Source organism: Myripristis murdjan, chromosome 14 (assembly GCF_902150065.1).
Source record: "Myripristis murdjan chromosome 14, fMyrMur1.1, whole genome shotgun sequence".
NCBI classification, from domain to species: domain Eukaryota; kingdom Metazoa; phylum Chordata; class Actinopteri; order Holocentriformes; family Holocentridae; genus Myripristis; species Myripristis murdjan.
This window is the reverse complement of record NC_043993.1, coordinates 3,708,727-3,723,767: the sequence shown is the minus strand read 5'-3', so window position 1 is coordinate 3,723,767 and position 15,041 is coordinate 3,708,727. Positions and strand designations below refer to the sequence as shown.

Here is a 15,041-nt window from a genome sequence, read left to right as displayed (position 1 = left end):
GTCCAATACTTTTGTCCATACTGTGTATGTTAAGAACAAGACACAAATGCTGCTGTCAGTGGAATAAGACCTGTGCGACACGCTGTCTATCTCCATTCCCAGAAGCAGGCACGAGCAGACTTTTGTCCATACTGTGTATGTTAAGAACAAGACACAAATGCTGCTGTCAGTGGAATAAGGCCCACATGCGTCGTAAATTAACAATGGAAATTAACAATGGAATACTTCCGTCCACAGTGGGCCATTTTTTTTTTTTTAAGTTTCCAAACTGATATGGTAAACAAGACACACAGACATTGACATCTACCCTGCTGACCCCACCCATGACCTATATGATGTTTCTGCCTTTTATGGAAGTGTCATAATCTATAGTCCCTTAGCTGAATGCATGAATCGCAAGCGGGAACAAAAATCAATAAAAAGAAGAGACAAAAGCAGCCACACAGCTTTGTGTGGACCAATGATTCCCAAACTTTTTTTTTTTTTTTTCCACCAAGGCACCCATGCAATAATAAGTGGGCTCTTTGTTTTGGCTGGAAACAGTTGAAGGAGAGCTTTGAGAAATATGACAATAAGAATAATAATAATGACAAAACGATCAGCTTAAACACCATTAGGGAAATGGAGAGAAAGACAAAACAAAACAAAAACTATGTTGGACACATTAGTGGGACACGTGCCTGCTTCTGGGAATGGAGATAGACAGCGTGTCGCATAGGTCTTGTTCCACTGACAGCAGCATTTATGTCTTGTTCTTAACATACACAGTATGGACAAAAGTATTGGACCACCTCCACATTACACCTACAGGAGCTTTTATGACATCACATATGCACATGGAGTTGGTCCCCCTTTGCAGCTAGAACAGCTTCCACTCTTCTGGGAGGCTTTCTACCAGATGTTGGAGTGTGGCTGTGGAAATTTTTGCCCGTTCATCCAGAAGAGCATTTGTGAGGTCAGACACTGATGTTGGACGAGAAGGCCTGGCTCCCAGTCTCTGTTCTAGTTCATCCCAAAGGTGCTGGATGGGGTTGAGGTCAGGGATCTGTGCAGGCCAGTCAAGTTCTTCCACACCAAACTCAGCCAGCCATGCCTTTATGGAGCTGCTTTGTGCACTGGGGCTCAGTCATGCTGGGACAGAAAAGGGTTTTGCTCAAACTGCCCCCACAAAGTTGGAAGCAGAGAATTGTCCAAAATGTCTCGGTGAGCTGAAGCATTAAGATTTCCCTTCACTGGAATTGAGGGGCCGAGGCCAACCCCAGAAAAACAAGCCCATAGCATTATCCCTCCTCCAGCAAACTTTACAGTCGGCACAATGCAGTCAGGCAGGGAACGTTCTCCTGGCGTTCACCAAACCCAGACTCGTCTATCAGACCGCAAGATAGAGAAGCGTGATTGGTCGCTTCACAGAACACGTTTCCATCTCTCCAGAGTCCAGTGGCGACGTGCTTCACACCGCTCCATCTGACGCTTGCCATTGTGCTCGGTGATGTAAGGCTTGCATGCGGCTGGTCGGCCATGGAAACCCATGCCATGAAGCTCCCGGCTCACAGTTTCTGTGCTGAAGTTGATGCCAGAGGAGGTTTGGAGCTCTGCAGTTACTGAGTCAGCAGAGCGTCGGCCACTTTTACGCACTATGAGCCTCAGCGCTCGGCGACCCCACTCTTACGCACTATGAGCCTCAGCGCTCGGCGACCCCACTCTGTAACTTTACATATTCTTCTACTTGGTAGCAGAGATGCTGTGATTCCTAAACACTTCCACTTTGCAATAATCCCACTTCCAGCTGATGGTGGGATATCTAGGAGGGAAGAAACTTCACCAGCTGACCTGTTGCAGTGGTGGCATCCTATTACATTACTATTACAGCGCCATGCTGGAATTCAGTGAGCTGTTTGTGAAATGTTGGTAAAGGCAGACTGCATGGCTAGCTGCTTGATTTTATACACCTGTGGCAATGGGACTGAATCAAACACCTAAATTCAATGATTAAGGGGTGTGGCCTAATACTTTTGTCCATATATAGTGTATAGGCGAGAGAAAAGAAAGCCAGTTTGCATAAGTAGGAGACTGGGAAGGGAAAAAGCACCTTGATGGTTCATTCCGACAAGGATGGATACTCGTGTCCTACAAGCAGCTAAAACCTATCCCCACACAGTTCACAACACAATATTCATTGTAACTCCATTGTGTATGTAATTAAATAAAGTTTATATGAGGTAACCAAGTCAGATGAAAAATTAGGATGTGAAACAAGCAGGTCCTGCTCACCCCTGGAGGGTTATCATGGCACACCAGGATGCATAGCACCCACTTTGGGAATGACTGGTCAAGACAGTACAAAGCTTTTAACAGTAACTATTAATCACAAGTAATTTTGGATGCTCGCTGCTGCCTGGGTGTGATCATATGACACTCATACACCAGCGTTTTTGAAATTCTCTGCACATTCAAGGATATCTGTTTCTGGTGGAAAAATATGCTGTCTATGTGTGGATGAAAGAACAAAAAGAAAACATGCTTTCATTTATTTAAGTTTACTTGCCTTTGTGTAGACAAGGTCTACAGCTGCTTTAATATGATTTTTTAGCAAGCTATAATATTATACTGTGAAAATTTGTGCTTGTTTGCGGTGTTGTTGAACTTGGATACCTCCTGCACATTGCTATCAGTCATATGTGTGCTGGGATGTGTCAGCACTGTAAAAATGCATATTTATTGTGTTTGACAAGGACAATTACAGTTTTGTTTGCTGCATTCAATTATCTCTTTACCGTCCATGATTGTTTTTTTTGTTTTATTTTTTGTACTTCAATTCAGGAAGGGGAGCTCTGCTGAGCATACGAGCTCTCTCCCCAGCAGCAATTTGTTTCACATACAGAGTTGCACATATTCACAACAAGGAGCTGCCCAGTACAAGCACAGTGTTCAGGTCACTTAGCGGTGCCACTGCCAGCTGGGGGTTAAATGATTTGCTCACAGGCATCCTGCAGATTTTTTTATGGAGGGAAGAGTACTGACTTGTTCACTTTTCCTGTCCAGATTTTCATAGCTGGCTGCTTCTGCAACCTCATCATTTCACCTCACTGGAGTTTTTTTTTTTTTTCTTTTCCCATCCTGCACTTCCTAGTTTAACTTAACTATGAATCTGAATTTAAAGTTATGTTGCCAATTTATTGTTATCTAGCATATCATGCAAGGATAGAAGTACCTAAATACATGTACCTAGCTTTTATGTGGTTTTAGTTTTCTTCAAGTAGTATTTTCATATTTTTTTTAAGTTTACGTACATTTGTGTTTAATTAATGTACATCTTTACATTTACAATCACATACATTACTAACTTGACATTTTAAATCTGCTATTGATTGTCATAAAAAACTGGACCAATGTACTGCTAATTGGCCAGTTATGTTAAATGACATTTGTTAAATAACATTTTAAATCACAGTATTTTAGTTCTATGTCGTAAAATATTTAGTAAAGTAATAGTACTTCAGCTTGAGTAGGATGTTTTAGTACTCTTTCTACTACATTGATTTTCATTCAATACATTTATTGTGTACTTTCAAAACTCTTGCTTAGCGTGACACATGGACTAATACTGCCAAATGAGATAAAGCCACTACAAAGTAAAGTGTTAGTCACCACAAGTTTCCCTCTCTTCCACCTCACAGCTGAACCTGAACTGAACTGTGAATCAGATTTTTAAATCCATAGTGCCAGTGGCAGGCTGAAATTGGCATCTGGAGTTAAACAAATCCAGCGCTGTATCAACAGCAGAACTGCCAACAGGCTTTTCTGCCTGGGGAGATTTCAAAAGCTTCTTACGTTTCTGTCACAAAAGTCACGTCCAGTCTCCTACCTGACTTTGTCTGGCTTTGTGTGAATCACACCTTGTGATGCTGCAATGTATGTACCGAGGATGGACAAAATAAGACAAATGGCACATGAAATAGAACTTTAACTCTCAAGTATTTATTTGTCCTTTTCGACTACCAAACTGGGACTGTCTATAACCTGGGAATTTCAGAAATCCCCATTCTGCAATGGGATTTTGTTTCCATTTCCACTGTATGACGAACCAACCATGAAGGGTATGTGTGGATGTTTAAAATATGGTTTTTAATTCCCAATAACTGGGTCGAGTTCCTGCTGGATACTTTCTTCTACCCAAACACAGATAAGGGCATGCACTTCAGTGTTTGTCCAACTTGCATTTTCCATTGTTATGCTGGTTGTATTTTGGTGCTAATAGCTGTGTTGTGTTTTGCACTGCTCTAATGACAAAACATTTCAGGTTCCAGGAACTTTACCTGGAACCATGTCATAACCTGTGGAAACAATTACAGAGCCTGTCAAATGGTTTCATATTGCAGCACACATCACTAAGTTCCTGCAGTCAAAGGGGCTATAAATTCACCTATCAACTATCAAGTACCACAAAACACGATAATTAAAGATCCGGACAACGCTTTTCCTTAATAATTTAACAACCACTATTATACACAAAGGGTCTGATCCAAACCAAATGCACTGAGAAAAAAAAAAAAGTAGGTGGTGTAATCTCATTTGTTAAAATGCTATTGGGACAAGTCAAAAGAGCCAGTCACCTCCAGAGTGCATTGTGAGTTCAGTCTAATCACATCTTGTATAGATTCGTGTGCACCGCTGCCATGCACACTTGCTTCCCTCAACAAAAAAAAAATCTCTTCCCTCACCAAAACAACAACAACAACAAAAAAAACCTCACTCCATGCAACTTCATTGCATGTGGACGAGGTACTGAGTCTCAGGTGGGTGCTGTTGGTGAGCTGAATCAACAACGTTTGCATATTGTAACATACTGTAACATACCGTAATATATCTCAAGACTACAAAAAACATTCATTTAATGCAATACTGTCACCATTTTTATGGAAGTTTCCTCAGTGCTAATATTTTTTATTGTACAGAATATACCTAAAAAAATATTCACAACAACTTGCTAAACTACAAAAAATCTCCACAAAAAAGTTTAGTTTAAGTTTTGCATTTATACCCACTTGAATATTCATTGTGGTCAGAAGGATGGAAAAGACGGGGGTGGAACCTTAATTTCCCAGCATGTGGCATGTTGCTTATATAGCTTGCCTTCCATGTGGTTAAATGTCAGTCCACATATGGTTCATGATCTACCTACATGCCACAGAATTTGTGTTTCCACAGCAACTCTGTGATTTTTTTTTTTTTTTTTTTAATTGGACTCCTTAAACACAGCAGCTAAAGAAGCACAGTTACAATCCTTGAGATTCACAGCCCACGAACGACACATGTCAGGTACGAACATGTAGCGCCACATTTGAATGTTGTTGTCAAAATGCCGCTGTGTTTTGTTGTCGTCCGTATGTGGGTGTGGCCTGTACACGCAACTCAGTCAGTGCGACGTAACATCCGCTGCACAAAGGATTGTGGGTCAGAATGGCCAGAGAAGCATGCTGACAGGTATACGGCGAAATCTGACCAGATGTCTAAGATTTTCAAAAATATTGCTTCCAGCGCCCCCCGATGTGCTCTCAGTGCCCACTGCGGAGAAAACTCTACATTACCTTTTAGATATGTTTGCTCAGTGAATATTCTAATGTCCAAAATCATGTAGCAAGATGTAAACAGATGACATGCAGCGGTCACTCGCTGCTGATATGGAGACAATTCTTTTTTCACTCTTGAACTTCAATTCTTCACTAAACTTTTAGTGGAGAAAATGTCTCATCAGTGACCTCACTGGACACCAAAGTTTCATTTAGTCTCATAGGGTGGATCTACACTGCAAAAACTCAAAATCTTACCAAGATTATTTGTCTTATTTCAAGTCAAAAATGTCTTATTCCTAGTCAAAATATCTCATTACACTTAAAATAAGACATGATCACCTCAGAAGTAACTTGTTTTTAGACAATTGTCTCTTGTTTCAAGTGAAAATTTGCTTGAAACAAGTGAAAATTTGTTTGTTTCATTGGCAAAATGTGTTTCTTGTTTCTAGCTAATTTTCACTTATTTCAAGTGAATTTTCACTTTTTCCACTTGCCAATGAAACAAGCAAATTTTCACTTGTTTCAAGTGAATTTTCACTTGAAACAAGTGAAAATTGTCTAAAATCAAGTTACTTCTGAGGTGATCATGTCTTATTTTAAGTGTAATGAGATATTTTGACTAGGAATAAGACATTTTTGACATGAAGACAAATTTTGAAATAAGACAAATAATCTTGGTAAGATTTTGCATTTTTGCAGAGTATATTGTCTCAGTTAGTGGCTATGGGACATTCCGCTCTGTTGCAGCCCCACTTTGTGATTTAGACTAAGGATGTATTTCTAAAAGATAAGAAATCATAATGCAGCCTAGTGCAGCTTTAATTGTACCATGCAGATGTGTGCTTGGTACTTCCTGCCAAGTCTTTGGCATGCTTGCTTGTGATTGTCCTGGGAGCAATCTAGAAATGATAGCCTTTAATGTAAATGTAACTCTTACTGTTTATGGCATTTAATGGTTTATTCTTCAAGCCACAAGTGAATCACTCCCCAGCTTCTGTCACAAACAGAAAACCCATTTCTTTAAAAAGCACTTCATGTCACCCCCTGCCTACTGAATCATATCGGCTCTCCCACACTGTCTTCTTGTTTGAATTTGCTCATAAAAAACACTCTACCATCTCTTTCACTAGCTGTTATCTTTATTCTTCCCCCGAGCACTTCTTTCTGACAGTACATGACTACTATGATTTTGGTTCTGACCCTTAGTCTCATTACTGCTACTGCTGCTGACCTGAGACTTATTCTGCTGTTGTATTCATTAATCTTAAACTTTACTGCCCCACACAAATCCAAAAAATATTGAGGTTAAATACTTTTCCCACATCCACATCCTCAGCATTTTGACATTTTGCTTTTATCCAGAAAAACTTCCAAGAGAATGCAACATTTTGGAAAATTAGAATCACCCAAGCCCACACATGGGTAAAAGTCACAGCATGATCATTTCACCAATGGGGTCGGTCACTCACCCATCACTCGTAACCTCTCGGCACCCACCACCACCTCCTGGTCATCGGCCGAGAAGAGGAGCTTCCCTGTGGTGGATTTTACCTCCAGCATCTTGCCTCGTGCCCTAAATCCACTGGATCCTAAACACAACACAGAGATAAAAGAAGTATGGAGGGTTAGGACATGCAATCTTAGCGAGGGCACAAAAATCAACCATATGAACCCAGTAGAAATTTCTTAATTTTTCCCCCATTTTTTATTAATGATCTTAATGTCTGGTAATTTAAAATGTAATGTAGAGTAAGGCTCTCTGGGTTCCCTGCAGAGCTGGACAAGAATGAGCCGTCTTGACAAAAGAGAAACTGCAAAAAAGTATGCATTTATTTTCAATGAGATACAGAGCCATGAAGACCAAAACCAACACTGCGACACAAGTGGAGCATTATATTTTGCAAGCAAGCGTTACAACATGTGTGTGCAAATTAATTTGTATAACTTAAAATGATGCTGAAGACATAAACATTGTATACTCTGTCCAAAACTTTGGTATTTATCTCTGTTAGCAAGTTGTTGTTCTTCTGCGGTCTGCTGGTTGTGCTGCGCTTATGTACACATAGGTGAACATAATTATCTAGTTTTTCATATTTTTCCATAAACAACTCAAATTGTACCTTAAGGAGCATTTATGCATTATGTATGGTGCTGATGCCATCTTTTTCGTGTAGATAAAAGGCTTCCCTGGGAACTAACCAACATTCATTGCTTCTCAATAACCAGCACTTCAAATGATGATAGAAATTTGACATTTCACATCCAAAGTAAACTAAGATGAAACTTTTTTTTTTTTTTTTTTTTAACCATTGTGAATTAAACAGATATTAAAGACTACACTATGTGTGTGTTTAATTGGCTACTGTACCAACACATTTCCTGCAAGAACAACTGACACTGAAATGAAGAAGGGCAGACAGGGACACAAATTATACTAAAGTTGACTTGCATTTTAATATTTGGTCAGTTTTTCCTTAACCGTGAGGACTTACATTATGATTTTAAACTATCCTTTGCACATCTAAAAGCTACATGACTGTTATTATCTTCTTGATTTGATTGTATCTGTGCTTTAAGGTGTCTTAAGTGTTTTTAAACCTCGCACTATCTATTGTAAATTTCTCTCATGTAGCAATGCATGTCTGCCAAATTAAAGGCATATCAGTGCACGTAACAGCACTAAATCCTAATCACTTTCTAAAGGAAGAGGAAACAAAAACAACTGGGACGGCTTTGTGATCTGCTGCTCAGAAAGACTGTTGCCGGTTACACGGACTGCCAAAAGTGTTATTGGTGTCATGGCAAACAAGAAAACTAGAAATCAGGAAATAAATAAATAAATGTAGACAACTCTACTCTATGAAACTAAAATTGCTTTGTCTCATGCGGTGGCAGAAAACACTTGGCAGCGGGACGACTGACTGACTGACTGACATGCACACAATTGATTCTGTCACTCTCCATCTGGGATCTGAAGTTTCCTCCCTGCACATGAATACAGTGTACTCATCCAACTACAAAATCGCAGCCAGCTTCTTCCTTTTCTCCTTCTTCTCCTTTTTCTTGTTCTACTTCTTCCTCCTCCTCAGACCCACAAGGCAAATGTCACCACAGTTTTAGATGTGGAAGACGTTTCCAGTGCATGTTTACACAGAGCGATTTCCATTCACCAAAGCCTGTCGAGGACAACTCTATTACAATGTGACAGGCGGAGAGGGGGGAGTGTAACAGAAGAGGGACCTATACACAGTTTTGTCAGATTGACTAAGGCTTCTGTTAGCGTGGTTAAGAAGACAACAGACAGAGAATCTGTGGCACGACAGTGCTTAGCGGAGGAAATCAGGTAACAACTCCTGTCAGCCGGAGAATTAGAGATGGAGAAAACCTGATAACCCCATAACCCTCATTATACTTTGAAAAGGCGTTTTCAGTGTGTGGGGACAACAAACAATGTTCCGGTGTGTACCCAAATCTGAAAGAAAGGCTACGTGCAAAAAAAAAAATCTCCACCTTAAATTATTTAGTCTCATATTCAGTGTTAAAAATGTGTTTTGCTTCAAACAAGGAAAAATCTGCCACTGGGATGAGATCATCCCATTTGTTTCCAATGCACTTCTTTCAGGAATTCTTCTGGGAAGTATAAATATGTTGAAGCAAGGCAGAATGAGGCAGATCAAGTCACGAGGATCAAGAAGATGACACTTGATTTAAGAAACTTCTGGAAAAACAAGTTGATGAGCATTGGAAAGATGTGGAATTATTCATTGCACAGGCTGATTATTATTATTATTATTTTTAACTTTGTCTGATGAAAAACAATATTTTAACACTGCTGCTGATACACCGATACTGACCAACTACTAACTAACTTGTTGAGATGGAGATTTTTTCTTCTCAGTGCTGGCTTAGTCCAAAAAGTTTCTTCAATTAAATACTGAGATTGTATTTTTTTTAGTCCTCCAAATGAGATATTGCATCTAATGGACAAATTTGGAAGCATATCTCCAAATGTGACACCAGGGGCTAAAAACATGAGTCTGCTGTATGATTCTGACCTTTGTTTAATGACCAAATATCAAGGACTGCTCTAAAACAAGAATGTTTCTAACTTCCAGACTTGATTCTTCTTGGACTCCAAGGGCCCTATCTTGTGCCACCGGCTACCCACTGCCACTACCCGCTACCCGTGAATTGCCGATTTAGGAACTTCCGCTATCCCTAAACGGTATCTTGCGCCCACGCTACCCGCTGTCCATTATGCCGTCTCCGTTATTTGCGCCTGGAGGTGTGTCCGTGGGCGTATTTCATGCGCTATCCCTAAAATTGCTATCTTGCGCACACACTTTAGGGCTTTTACAAGAGCCGGCGGCTTCAATGCGCGCCCTGACGGAGCCTCGCTACGCACGCGGTCGGACTGATACCGGGACGCCGTCGGAATGGACTGAGTATATTACTCATATAGACTGTTTAGAGGAAAGACTGTTTTAATTGGACACTTACGCCAGTGTGTTTTATTGTTTTATTGTGTTTTATTGTTGTTTTAAATCTTCAAATAACGGGTTTAGGGACTCTGGTGCAAGATAGGGCCCTAATTGTCTCTACCAGCTGCAGCTGAAGCAAAATGTTGCAATAATATGAACATATCACTCCAGGTCCAAATTACATCAACATTTACCTCATTTTTTTTTTAAAGCCAAAACTTATACACCGACTTATAAACTTATAACCGACTTAACATGAAATTCACAGCCCACAAAAAGTGTTACGACATATTTTGGAGTTCTAACCTCACATGAGCCAGATGGTATTCAGAGGCAGTGTTACTTGCTTTTAAAAGCTTTGGCCCTTCAGAAATAACGCCGTGGAAGTTACCTTTGACCTCTCACAGCAAATGTGACTTTGACTGATATCGCCTTCATCCAATAGAAAACCTTTTCCCCAGATTATGTTTGGCCCTCTGTGTCAGTGTGACTGGTTGAGGCTGGACAGGGGCCCGAGAAGGCCTGTCGCTTTCTAATCCTCTGGTGTCTTTGTCCGGTGGTTTAGTGCCACTCTCTCTTTTTTGTTACATCAAACAATATTTCTTCAGTAGCCAGCATGCACAGTTCGTCACATGTGGCTGTGTTTTGGTAGTGTTCAAAACTGTGCTAGTTACATATTACTTCACAGAAGTTGATTAGGTTGGCCTGTGAACCTAATATGTAAAGCTTAAACCTTTAAATGATAAAGTAGTATCTACTACTTAGGGAGCCACAACTAAAAATAACATTATATCTCGTATGGCACAGATTCATGTCCTTTTTTCTTTAAAATATGTTGCATATTTTTTTTATTGTCTCTCTTAAGCACGGCTGAAGTTGATATACAAGCGTCAGTGCATTCTGCAGCTTTCACAACGTGACTAATTCAGTTCCCAGACATTACTGTGATAGTCAATGCTTTTTCCCCACTCTAAAAGACTCCCAGACTTCTGCGTTTACAAATCAATAGTAATATGCGACTTGTTTCAAGTGGAAGTGTCTCTGAAGTACTTCCATTTGGAGCTACTACCTAAATGCCAAACATATCTGTTGTGCTAGCCTTTTCCCCTGTTTTTTTTTTTTTTTTTTTTTTTTTTTTTTTTTTGGATGATTAGTATTTTTCAGAAAGCTCAAGATGTTGCAAAGTCCCCTGCTGTGACAGCCCTTTAATGTGGAAGATACTTGTTCAGTTAAAGGCCCCATGATATGACCTCACATGACTTCTACTTTTTTGCAGTTTCCTGTAAAACAGAGCATCTTCAATAGTAACATCGCCTTGCACCAGTTAGTGTAAATTAACATTTCATCCAATAAAACCTTTACAAATCTTTAAACATCTTCTCTCATCCACCTGTCCCTTCAAATAAAGTGGTGTCTCTCTCCCAAACTGAGATTCTATTGTTTTTTGTTTGTTTTTGTTTTTTTTTTTACTTGTGAATGATCCCTCCCTGCCCTCTATCAAGTCCAAACTTCCTGTTGCAGCAGGAACTACATCAGATCAAGGAAGTAAGGGTCCATTTCATGGGGTCAAATTGTTTGTATTGGATTTTTTTTTTTCTTTTTTTTTTTTTTTTTGCATGCCTTTTGATTATAATGGTTATAAAGTATCAAACCATTCTGTAACGAACTGCTGGATGTTAGAAAGATTTTCAGTTGCAAAATATAGCATAATAAACATGCAATTAAAAATGCAACCAACTGCGATTCATCATTGACATTTTGAGATAAATTGTGGTGAAGAAAGTTAGAGGAAGAAAGCACCAAAACCTAAAAAAAAAAAAAAAAAGAATGTTGGGTGTGTCATTGCTCCACAAGGGACTAGCCAGAATAAAGGCTGTTTAATGTTTTATCATAAATAAGAATTGCTTTGGAGCCTTTCCTCAGTCATTAAACATTTCATATTACTGTTTACCATTAGAGTCAGCATCACATCGACAGGAGGAGGGCAACTCAGTGATTCAGTCAGTTTGAGTTTGCAGACTCTTACTTCAGCTGTGCAATCATCACCTTAACTCATAAACAGTATGAGCGGTGATTTGAGGATGTGAAAAGAGCCTCTCTGTCTGTGACCTGACAGTCCCACTCCATTTTCTTTTCAAACTCCAGCAGTCCAATCTAGCTGTTCAAAACTATCTGCCGTCTGATGATGTGTGTTTTTCCCAGTAACTGCAGCAGAATACAGATGAGTTGTCTGTAATCCAGTTGCGTTCCAATTTAATGCCAGTAACACCTGAAAATGTTTTCTATGATTATGGTTATGAGGGTTATAACAAAGAAGAGCATCCTCGAGGGTATGATGGCTTTTACACAGCAGCTCCCAATATGACATTCAATCTTTCATATAAATCGTGCCAGCTTTGGGTTTTTTGGCTGCGAATAATGAAAAAGGCAGGAAAGATTTCATGCAACTTCTTCTTTTGACTCATTATGCTTTTTCTCTTTTCTTTTTTTTTTTTTTTTTTTTTTTGGCATGTGCTTCATCAATAAACCATGACAAAGATGATGGGGATGCCTAATTTTTGTCATGATGTTTTTAGGTTTTCAGTGCATTTCTGAAGTGGCTACTTCATGCCAAATCACAGTTACATATCTTATTTCAACAGTAGAGAGAGCCACAATCTTCTCCATACCAAATAATAATAATGATAATAGATAAATGATAGCTCCTGTAGTCCTGCTGTGTCGTCTTACCTGCGACGAGCTGTGTGAGCAGCTGGTTGTTGCTGTTGACAATATTGACCGACACATTTCTGGAGGACTGCAGGAACAGCGGGCGGCCCTGCAGGGAGAGGGATTGTTAGTTAGCTACTTAATCTTTTTTTCTTCAGCCAAGCAGCTTACCTGAAAAAAAAGATTAATTTAAATTAAATTAAAAGGGATAATAATAATAATCCTTTTATACAAGGAAATTAATTTTTAATCAGTTAATTTTATTTTTGTGGTTCTTAAAGCAGCAGTTTGCTAGAGTGTGCAATAGTGTGCATCATAGAGTGTTGAACAGTGCTTTCAGAAGTAACTATTACTGATTTTATTAAAGCGTGATCAAATATGCAACGAATAATCGTGAATATGAAATGAACAATTGTGCACCAACCACAGTGAGCACAAAGTGGTTGACGCAGGCTCCACTCGCCCATCACACACGACATGTTGGCTTGGTAGTTGTGTTTTTATTCACTCTTCCTCCATGTAAACCCACTGATCATCTAACTGGTTGGGAACATTTCCCAGCTGGATAAACATTATTGATATACATTCTGAAGAAGACCAAGACCCAGTAGGTCCATAATTTTTCAGCAAAATAACACCGACGTGACTGAACCTGACCCGAACCTGAACATAATTTCTAAATTTTTGTCTGAACCCGGCCCGACCCATCAGGTATCCACACTCTAATGCACAAACAACACCTGGGAATTGTATTTACAGTTTTTGTTGTTTCTTAGCCAAAAAAAAAAAAAAAAAAAAAAAAAAAAACTTGCTAGTTGTGAAAGACGTCTAGGAAGTAACTGATTACTTAAACTGAAAGGCAAATGCACAAAAAAGTAATCTGATTTTTTTTTCATTGCCATTCATTAAATCAACACTGTTCGTAAATTATGGCTACAAGAGCTAACCACACACATGCACACACAAAAATGCACTGACACAAACATACATATACTAACAGAGATACTTAAAGATACTTAACACCCTCAGACATTTAACACCAGCATGCATACACTCCCATTCAAACACATACACTGTCATTCACAGGCAAATATGCATTCATATTCACATTATAGAAAAGCCCAGCCTGTTGACCCCAGGTGCACACATTATAACAGCACTGAGACTAACTTTCCACTTCCCAGAGAGTGCAGGAGTGATCTGTAATGCTAATCACGTAGGACACTTTTCCCTTTTCCTCTGCCTGGCTAATCTTTCATGCCTCAGTCAACTTCTTAATTAGAGATAAGGTCCTGACCATTGTGTTGAGTCAGAGTCCAGGAGGGGATAGCCATGCCTTCTGTGTATATCACAGATAACATTATGGCTGCAGCCAAACTTACTGGAGTCCTCACAGGAAGTACTCCAAATGTATGACATGTAGCGAGACGTTATTACGATAACAAAGCTGCAAGTCAGATCTGAATGTAAAAACAACCTGGGAGTACTGCCAGTTATTTGATATATTGAATGCATTACAATTACATGAATCACAATTACATATATAAATTTGAATCGTTCTGCACTTAGAGCCTGTGGAATTTTAATGGGCGGATACTTTGAGAGAATAGAGTGTGACATCTGGTGCTGCAGCAACTAGTTCCTAAAAATCAATAATGCGCACGTGTCGACATGGATCTTTGTCACTGACGTGCTGCATGAACAAGTACATTAGCTGCTCACTATGTTTACATGCACACAAGAAGCACAATTATTCCAACCAGGTTAAAGAAGGATATCTGACAACTCAAAACCCTAGCTTACTTGTGCAAGCAATAATTGGGCCCCACCTAACTCTGCCATTCCCACTGCTGCTGTCAACACTGCTGCAGCCTGCAGAGGCACCCGAATGCACCGGACAGCCAGCCTCTTGTTCTGTTGACTTATCTGCATTTTGTCTCAAAGTAGGCAGTGCTCACTACAAAAACAGTATTACTATCCTGAACATTTTACATTGTGTGTGTTTTTCGTGTTTGTTGTGTCCGTTTTTCAGTCCGCTCCCTTTCTTGCACATGCACACACGTAAAAAGCCATTCAGAAATATGAGTAAGGGTTTACATGGCCCAGTGATTGAGATATTGGGTTTCTCTTAATCCCTAATTATGGCAATCTGGTTTCTCATTCAAAGCACTGACTGTGTGTGGTGCCACTGAGAATCACTGAAAATAACTACTCAGGGGACCGTTGAGGCAGTTTGACTGCATTTGAGCAAGGTTTTCGTGATGATTTGCCAAAAACA

At 39.6% G+C, this 15,041-nt stretch overlaps 1 protein-coding gene across 2 annotated transcripts in view; it reads right to left on the bottom strand.

Annotated features, from left to right (window-relative positions):
• sgcd (sarcoglycan, delta (dystrophin-associated glycoprotein)) overlaps positions 1-15,041 on the bottom strand; it is a 182,252-nt gene that overhangs the window by 98,844 nt on the left and 68,367 nt on the right. For both annotated transcript variants that reach the window (XR_003929407.1, XM_030069681.1), the window contains exons 3-4: positions 12,785-12,872; positions 7,043-7,162 (exon numbers count right to left, since the gene is read on the bottom strand). Coding sequence is in view for 1 of the 2 variants with exons in the window: in XM_030069681.1 (XP_029925541.1) it covers positions 7,043-7,162; positions 12,785-12,872 (208 nt within the window). In the remaining variant the exon portion in view is untranslated. The remainder of the gene's footprint in view (positions 1-7,042; positions 7,163-12,784; positions 12,873-15,041) is intronic.